The 9,474-nt window shown below is 47.6% G+C and overlaps 1 protein-coding gene across 4 annotated transcripts in view; it reads right to left on the bottom strand.

The window, feature by feature from the left end:
- Positions 1–2,779: 2,779 nt before the first annotated feature.
- Positions 2,780–9,474, bottom strand: part of RPRD2 (regulation of nuclear pre-mRNA domain containing 2) — a 66,028-nt gene continuing 59,333 nt past the window's right edge. For 2 of the 4 annotated variants that reach the window (XM_074318765.1, XM_019739936.2), the window contains 2 exons: positions 7,760–8,941; positions 7,388–7,619 (listed from right to left, as the gene is read on the bottom strand). In XM_074318765.1, the coding sequence (XP_074174866.1) occupies positions 7,531–7,619; positions 7,760–8,941 (1,271 nt within the window). In that variant the 3' untranslated portion in view covers positions 7,388–7,530. Of the gene's footprint in view, positions 8,942–9,474 lie in introns of all 4 variants that reach the window. The other 2 variants (XM_019739934.2, XM_019739935.2) reach the window with 1 other exon arrangement.

The following is a 9,474-nucleotide window of genomic DNA, read 5'->3' as shown; positions in this document are numbered from 1 at the left end:
AAAGATACTGGAGGTAAGATAAATTTAAGAAGGTAAAATATATCAAGGTTTATCTCATTGCCACCAAATGCTTGAGGCTCAAAGAACTAGCCAAGTGGCTAAAGGTACAGTAGGTGGTGTGGGGAGGTTAGGGTTATTAAAATTTTTTCCCCTTAATAATAAAGATCTGGGATGGGGCCAAGCTTTTCTTTAACACTGCTTTAAGATGCCACAAAAAGAGCAAAAATCCAGCCAAATTTGCCAAGCAAATAAGGAGGGGGAAATTTTCTATCAGGAGCAGGGGGATAAGTTGAACTTGGCTTTGAAAACAAAGCCTTGGGCTCATCTAAAACCTCTAGTAAGATTTCCCTTCCCCAAGACATCTCCTGAGTCTGTAGAAGAGAAACAAGGGCAGAGCCTTCTCTATCCCCACCTTTTAAACATCCCTGGTTTGTCAGGTCAAGGCCAAGGGGAAAAAATAACAGGGAAGTCTCCCAAACGCAGGAGCCAGTGCAGGGATATCAACTTAGGTTCAAAGCTGAAGTAAAAAACAAAGGAAAGAGCAAAGTATTCTGCCAGGTCCTAGATACATCTATAGAAGGCAATATACAACTAAGGCCAACTATCTGGTAACAAAGATTTCAAATTAATCCTTCAATCATCTCTACTGCCCTGGCAATGACTGGCCACCCAGAAGGTAGGGGACCTTACGTGTTGTCACGCAGGCGCAAAGGGTTCCTAGCCAGGGGCAGGCGACACAGAAGGAACTGCTTGTTGCCCATCTCTTCTTTCTACCCATTCCAACGGAATTACCCCAAGGAAAATGCATGAAGTCGCAAGTCCTCTTCTTTCTTTTCCACAAATTACGTGGCAAAGAACTTGAATCATTCTCAGAAATAAGGGGCTACAACCGGGATGAGAAAGGAAGTTGCTGGGACATCTCATGTGCTATGAATCCCAACAGGTCCAGTGTGGACTGGTTTAGCCAACACCCTTGAGTCAAACACAAAAAGCTGCAGCCTGTACTTGTTTGTTGGCATTGCTCACTAGCCCCTCCATGCACAGCTGTGTTCTCAACTTTGGACTCTTGCCACAGGGAGAACAAAGGGAAAGGACGGGGGAAAAAAATAAAAGAACCGTAAGGTAACTGCAATATCAATTTCTAAATATATCTCGGTCTTCTTGTCCCCTTCCCCTCAAACTTGTAACTAAGCATTCAAGGTTTCTCCTGTTCTCCCCCAGCAGTCGGTCAGGAATAATTGGATGGTTTTACACTGCACTTGCTCTTTTCCTTTAAAGCCTATGTGCCTCTTTATTTCTACGTGGGGCGGGGCGGCGGGGGGGACAGGATGTTTACTTAAGAGGCGATAGCTCCCTTATATCCTTCTTGTAGCTTTGTCTGTGCAGCCTCAGTGAGTTATTACTCAGCAATTGCGAGCAGCAGCTGACCGGACTTGCCCACCCAGTTACTCATAAACAAGTATGAGGAACACCCCAGTACCCTACACGCATTCGGATAGTTTGTTACTGTGTCTACCTACATGAGGGGGTAACTCACTCATCCCTCCTATACCAGATCAGCTTACGTGAAACAATTTAGGGGAGAGGAGACATTTTGAACACGTCCAGAGAGGCCAGTGAGGAAGTCTAAACATTTGCTTCCTTGGAGGTGGAGACAAGAAATCAGGTGGGCAAGTCAAGGTCCCATGATGGGACCTGAAGGAAAGGTGAGCCTGATTCCAGAAGCAGCCAGTTCAGAGGTACACCCTACCTGCTGGGTGAGTTCCCAGGCCGATGCTATTTCTGAAGTGTCTGCTGACATATGTGAAGTGACACGTAATCAAGGCTGCTATTCAGAGCCTCTACCCTGCCAGTGACCCAGGCCTGATCTGGAAGTTGTGACTCTCTCTACCCCTAAATCCAACAATGCATTTATTAAACCGCACTGAACTATGAAAAAGGGATGGGGCAGGGTGTGTGGCTTCCGCATGAGACTGCCAATTTGCAGCGAGAAGGGGAGATGTGGGCGAAGAGTTGGCCAGGACCCGTCACCACCACCCCGATTCTATGCTTGCTTTAAAAATGCTTCTTTGCTCACAGTTGCACAACTTTTGGAAGGCACACACAAGAACTATCCATACAGTACATCCCCCTTCAATACCCTCCATTCTGACCGTCTCTGATCTCACCCCACCCATCATTCATCGCTTTCCAAAACTGCGTTACACAAACGATCAAACAGAAAACCTGCGAGGCCATGGAGAGCCTAGTGCCTTCAGTGACACCGAGTGCAGAAGTCAAAGGTGACAGCTGGACAAGATCCATGTGAGAGGGGAAGAGTGAACCACACAACAAAGGAAACCACACTTTATTAAACTGGAAAACAAAACCATAATACTGGGACAAACAGACCTGAAAAAAAAAAAAAAGGAATGGCCGGAAGAGAGGAAAGTGCAAGTGGTCACAAGGGAAGGGCGAGATGGGTGGTCTGTGGTATCTGTGTGCGCGCCTCGGAAATGTGCGGACAGACCCACCACCCACTCTCCCCCCACGCACTCTGAGACCAAAAGCCAATCCAATCATATCTTCAGAGAGATATCCAGGCTTTTCTTTCTGCATTCTGTAGCTCGTGTCACCTTCAGCCCTGGACAGTCATGTAGGGTCTTTGCTGAAGAAAAATGTAGGTTTTCCAAACACAAAACGGCAGTTTCAGCTCCTGGAGGTTTCCTCCTACTTGACTCACCAGAGAAACCAGGGGCCCCTGGTTAAAGCCCCAAATCTCAAAGAAAAATGTCAAACCTTTAGAACTAGTTATTTTATTAAATGATATTAATACACATTTCAAAAGGATTTCATTGTTGTTGCCTCTAAAGCACGTACTTGTTTTGTTTTCCACACTGAACACGTGAGAGTATCAATCCAACATGTCTAATTTTAATCATAACAGGCACCCCCGATTCAAAAAAGGGGGGAGGGGAGGAGAAAGGGAGGGGGAAAGCAGTAATTTACAGCGGCTTCAAAACAATAACAGCTGAAGCTTAAATTCTGCATGAACCAGTAACTTCAGGATAGTGAATATTCTGCAGTTAGGAAGTTTAGCATATTCACATTATCTAGATAGGTTTGCGGTACCATATATATCACAGACATTGTATTCCCGGGACCGGAAAGGATCAAAGTCCTATTCTCTGATCATTTCACCCTGCCTGGAATCAAACCAAATCCTCCTTGCTCTGGGAGGGCAGAGGCAAGCAGGGAGAGCTTTCATTCGAGCTGACTGAAGAGCAAACACTTCTGAAATACCGAAGGACTCTATTTCTGATACTGTCACTGAGTTTTAAGGTACCAGTGTATTCGCGACCCCTACCGGTTCTCTGTCTGTGATTTTACAGTGAGCACCAAGGACCTCAGTTAACTTCGCATATACTTTCATGAATCATGTCCTTGCCAAGACACACTATGCTATGCTTTCTTTAAAAAATATCTTGTTTATTTTTGAAACTCAGATTGAAATACAAAAGTCAGAGCATGGGCACCGAATTTTAAATCACAGACACAGAAATAAAACCCCTTTGTTTCATGTTATGAATGCCAGAATTGTCTTTTTTGTTTCGCTATATCACATATATACATTGTCTTCATTTACTGCTGTAGACAGATTTCCTTAAAGTTAACAGCTGACAATCACAAATCCTCACTTCCACCCCGAAACAAGTGCACTGAGGATTTTGTGGCTTAAAAAACAAAACTCCCACAAAAAAAACCCAACCCTTAAAAAAAGTCCATCTTTTAAACAGTACAACAAGGTCTTCCTTTCATGTATTAGCGATCGTGCTTTCAAGGACAATTACCTTGCCCCAACATTCAAGAAGCCACTTTCCTGACAGCCCCACATTTTCTGATAAAATCAAATGGTCAGAGAGCCTTTTCAAGTAAACACTACTTTTAGCTTAAACAAGAGCAGCAGAAAGAATTCACATTCTTTTATTCTAGAATGAAAAACATCCCACCTAATTTCTGCAACAAAAAAAATAAAATTCTAGTTCAGTTTTGAGCCAAACAGAACTCTTCCCCCCTCCCCCTGCCCAGACCCAGTCTCTTCTCCTTTTTCCTAAACAAATGTCTTAGGACTCAAGGTCACTATGCTGTTTCTTTGCTTTGCTACACTATGTCCCCTATCCCACCTACAAGGCCATGGTAGGTATCATGCATTTTTGTGGGGAGAGCTACAGGGTAGAGGCTTGAGAGGGTCAAAGAAAGAACAGTTAATAGGCTTAGGACCAGAAATGCATTAGGGAGACGAATGATTTGCAGCCTCCTAACCACAGAACACACGTCAAGCCCAAATAAATAACATGGAATAAATTACACGAAACTCCCAAACTATGACACACACCTGGCTGATGCTGATCTTTATCGGAAAAGCAAGTTCATTCGGAGACAAAGAATCACCTTCAGTCACTACACTGGCCATGCCCCCCAACTTCACTGTCATTGCAGGACCCCAAAGCAACCCCACGCTTAGTTTCACATCGTACTAACTTGGGAGAAAATAGGAAACTTACCAGGATTCGCTAAAAAACTCAACGCCTACTGTTTTACTTATCTAGCTGGAGATTACCAGTGTGTACCTTGGGGTAAGACACTAATTAACAAAAAACAGCAGTAAAACAACATTTGCTTTTCGGTGTCCCTAGATATAAAGATATAAACACTCAAAGTGCGGTGATTGTCTTTTTCCCAGTACTAGTTGCAGAAATACAAATAGGAAGCCTTTCAATCCAGGGAAAAGAACAGAACTTCTCTGTTGTGTGAAATGACTACGGGCAGAAACGTTCTTATTTCCTGGTGGGAGCGGGAGGTGAGGATTCTTGACGTGTGACAGGCTGCTCTCTGCAGAATGGGGTGCAGTTGCATTTACCAGGTGCTCCTGTTTCTCTGTAATGACAGTGACATCCACTTGCTACTCAGACACATCTGAAGAGGTATCACGTAAAGAAAGACGCTGCTGACCCTCCCCCCTTGAAATACCAAGCATGTGGGTGAACACGGGGCAGGACAAGGCGAAAGGGAAGACAGAAGACAAGTACTTCCCTTTCCTAATAGTTAGCGTTGCTGAAAACCACCACCAAGTATCACTTACGTCAGGGAGGCACCGTGGTAACAATGTCTACTTATATTTAAAGATACAGGGGTAACACTACAGTTGCACCTTTGTAACAACTGTCAACTGTAGGTGCTGGGCAAAGTAGAAGTGAAAACTGAAGGAGAAAAAGAAAAGCCAAGCAAGAAAAGCAGGAAGCAAGAGCTCGGTGGGTGACGCTACCTCAAGAAAGTTTATGGAGGATGAGCAGGTCACTTCACACCGCTAAGGGTTCCTGTCTCTAACTCTCCCCATTGTAATGACTCCTTATTTTAACCTCCCAATTACATCCAGCTCCCTCTTTCATTCCAGGGATAAAGGGGGAACATTTTTTACTAGGACAGAATGAGGTTTGAATCTCCTCAAAGTTACCACCTCACAGTACTTTAGAACAGGCTTTTTAAAGACAGATTTTAGGAGCAACTCAGTAAAGAACTTAACTTCAACATGCCTTTCAAACAAAACAAAACAAAACAAAACAGCTTGACAGGTCCAAGGTCTCCCACATTTCCTCTCCGGCAACGTCTCTTGGCTGTCAGCAGAGAGCACACAGGGAAGGGAGCCAAGCTTGTTTGTCACAGCTGTTAACTCAGCTGGAGAGAGAAGGGGAGCGGAACCCCTTCACTGACTACTGATAAGCCAAGCCCAAAATAACACCCCAACATTGCACATGTTATGATCTGTACTGACGGAAGTTTTATTTCAAATGTAATAATACTCTTCAGGAGATGGGTAAAGTAAGATGTTTTCTTCCCCGCCAGTCAAATCCCCAGCCAAAGGAAGTGGCTTTGGTTGTGTTTCTTTGCCTGCCCCCCACCCCCTTTAAAATACAAACAACTTGGGGAAGGTAGTTAAGTGCAGTGGGAGGGAGGACTGGATGAAATAGTGAAATGTAAGCGTATACGACTTTTTACTTTGGAAGGGAGGCCCTTTGTCATAGTAAAAAAAAAAAAAATCAAAGGAGGGAAACAAATAAAAACAACAATAAACCAAACTCCTACTTCCATTGCTCTCTAGACTGTTCAAAACGCCTTGCCCTTGGTTTCCATCAGTACCTGGGAGGGAAGAATGGGCGTTTTGGTGCAAAGAACGGAGGGCCCCTAATGAAAGGGGGCCTGGGTCTCTTTAAACTGTGGAACGGGTCTCTGCCGAGAAAAGGCTCCCTAGGCCGAAAGTCTGGCCGGGGATTCCGCAAAATCATACCACTCCGGTTGATGGTGTCTCTGTGTGAGGGACCCAAGGGCAGGCCACTGCTGCTGCTGCTGCCTCCCCCACCTCCTCCTCCATGGGCTGGGCCCAGGTGCTCCAGAGAATGGGAGGGTAGGCTCAGGCTCTCTCGTACACGGCTAAGGCCAGGGCCGTTGAGGTCCCGTTGGGCGGGGCCCCCATGGTCCCTGGGTCCTGGGAGCACCCCAAAATGATCAGCCAGGGTCCCTGGAAGGAGGGAACTATGGTCCTTGGGAAACACTGCCACTGCCCCTGCCACTCCATGCTCTGCCAGTGGTGGGGCTGGGAAGGGTACGACCCCAGAGTGGTCAACAGGGGGAGGAGGGGGTGGAGTAGAAAAGGGGACACCGCTCCCACCACTGCTGCTATGTTCCCCCGGGGGTGGAGGAGGGGGAGGGGTGGGGAAAGGAACTCCGCTGTGCTCTCCAGGAGGGGGTGGGGCAGCATGGGCCAAGGCTGCCTCCTTGGTGAAGGGGTTCGAAAGATCCACAGAGGGTAGATGCGTGGGTGCATCTCGCGAGAAGATACCACCGTGATCCTTAGGAGGGGCAGGTGGGGCAGATGACGGCCCCACTGGCTCTCTCTGGAAGGGTGCCCCGTGTTCCAAGGGGGACGGGGGGAGATGATGCTCAAATGTCGAGTTGAAACTGTTGGAACGAAAGCTGCCGACACTTTCCTGAAATTGGGGTGCCCGTTCCTTGTATGGTGCTGCTTTAAAGCCAGTGAGGCCTCCGCTGCCCCCACCCCCAAGGGAGGCCAACTCAGAGGCACTTGAGGGGCCATTGTCAAAAGAGCTGCCCGAGGCGCTCAGATCAAACCAACCCACCCGTGAAGCCTCACGCCCGTGTCCTCTGTTTCCCTTCCCAGGAACTCGGATGGACTCTACAGTCTGTATTGGCTCCCCAGACATTCTCCTATTGGCTGCGTTATGGTAACCCAAGGTTTCTATCGGCGCCCCTTTCTCTTCGGTGCTGTCAGGCAAGTCTAAGCAGGAGGAGGACACGCGCGTTTCTATGCGGAAGTGCTCTTCTTGTTGCTGCTGCTCAGTGGCCGGCAGGCTGGGCTGGGCGAGGCTTGACAGGCTGACACCATCGCTGGAAGCGCTTTTGCTGGGGGTCTGGCTGAAATGCTTATTCTCATCGGAGGGCTTTCGCGAGGCGTTTTTAAGCATATTCTTAAACTCAATGGTCGAAGTGGTGGAAATGGTGGCGGCCAGGACTTTTTCCACGCCTGATGTGGGTGGGTGGCCCGTGGGGGCAGCAAGGGTGTTCTGCGGAGAGAAAAGGGAACGATGTGGGACTGGGTGAGGAGAGTCTGGGTACTGCTTCTGTGGCAGACTGAGGTGCCCAGTGGTAGACTGAGACAGGCTATTGTGGTTGGAGTCGGGGGTGAAAAATGAATCGCTCTTACTCGGTGACGGGGACCGGTTAGACCCAGGTTCATTCCCTCTGATGTTGAAGGCACCAAAGAGCCCAGGGGACGAGGACAGTCGGCCGCAGTTCTCACTAGAGTCCAGAAGAGCCCTGACAGATGGAGGAAAAGCAGACTTGACCCCAAATTCTTGGGCCCTGTGGCTGTAACTGGACAGGATTGGCTGGTACTCCGTAGTATCAGAAAGCTTGCTTGATTTCAGGATGGACTTGGCTGGTTTCTTCTCGAGGTTCATCATGGCAGAGGGTGGAGGCCCGGAATACTCAAAATCTCGGTAATCCTCATCTTCCTGGAAAGAAGTATCTGGATAGAACTTTTCCTGTGAAGAGTCCATCAGGGATGATGGTCTCTCCATTCCATCCGAAGGCTGCTTATAGGGCGATTCACTGCCCAGGCCAAAGGGTCGATATGTGGAGACAGAGTTGGCGAGCTCCCGCGGGTAGCTTTCCTCTCTCCCGGGCGGTGGTGACCGCGTACTGCTGGGGGTCGAGGAACCCGGGCTAATGATCTTCGAAAGCAGGGACATGGTGTCCACACTGCTGGATGTGGGCTTGTCCATCATCTCATCCTGGGTGGGCGTCCCGCTGCGCTCATCCCGCACAGGGGTTCCATCGATGTTGTCGATGGACGTGCTAGTCGGGCCACGCTGGAAGTCCGGGGGATGGCTTTCTGCTGGGGCGCTGGACCCCAAACTGCTCAGGATGGGGATGTTTAGGTTTAAGCCGCTGAAACCAGGATTGCCCTTTAAGAAGTTGTGGATTTTCATTTCCAGGCTCGGGGAGGTGGACTCGGACTCCAGCTTTGGCTTGGAGATCTCTGAAGACTGGCACATGGCGACCTCAGAAGGCGGCGCAGCAGGGCTGGCATTGTGGGCACCTGTGAACCCCAGAGAGTTGGACGGGAGCTTGAAAGTGGTGCTTGGGAGCCCTGGGCTTTGCCCAATTGAGGCCTTGCTGGCTGAAGATGAAGAGACTTCGGATGTTGATGAACTAGGAGAATAGTTGAAGCTTTTGGGAATAAAGGATTGGGTATTGGAGGGCACATTTCTTCCTTTTATGCTGGAGACTGTGGTGTTGGCCGGGGAAGCTGACGTGCTCTGGGATGCGGCTTCACTGGCTGGAACTGGGTTCCCAGTAACACTCTGAAGCAAAGATGACAGGCCTGTGGAAACAAGGATTAGATGAGTTAAAAAGAACTCCCTACCTCATAATAAAAACAATTGAGGCCAATAGGATATTGTCATTCATTCCAGTGGGAACCAGACAGACATTAAAGTATGAGGCCAAAGGGAATCCAGACCAGACAAGCAATGGCTGAATGTCATAGAAAACACTGGACCTATTTGTTAATATAAAGAAAGCAAACCACTGAAAAGTTTCCAGTACAGTCATGAAATGAGTCCAACACAGCATAACAAAAGGGAACCGGAAGGGGGAGATTTTAGTGTCAGAATCATTCACAGTTTAAACAAGACAAAGCAGGAAGAGAAATGAAGCAAAATCACTCTTAAAATAACACTTTAAGCCAGTATTTCTTAATGTTTGGTATGTGGAACTGCTTCTCTAAATACAGATATTCTGCCTTACCCTTTCTTTCCAACCACAATTGTCTCTAGTAAGTTAATGTACACTATTATTCTCAAGTGAGAGATAGCATATGCAAATTGCAGCAATTTATTTGAACAGGACACTTTT

Source organism: Rhinolophus sinicus, linkage group LG14 (assembly GCF_036562045.2).
Source record: "Rhinolophus sinicus isolate RSC01 linkage group LG14, ASM3656204v1, whole genome shotgun sequence".
NCBI lineage: Eukaryota > Metazoa > Chordata > Mammalia > Chiroptera > Rhinolophidae > Rhinolophus > Rhinolophus sinicus.
This window is presented reverse-complemented; position numbering and strand designations above follow the sequence as displayed.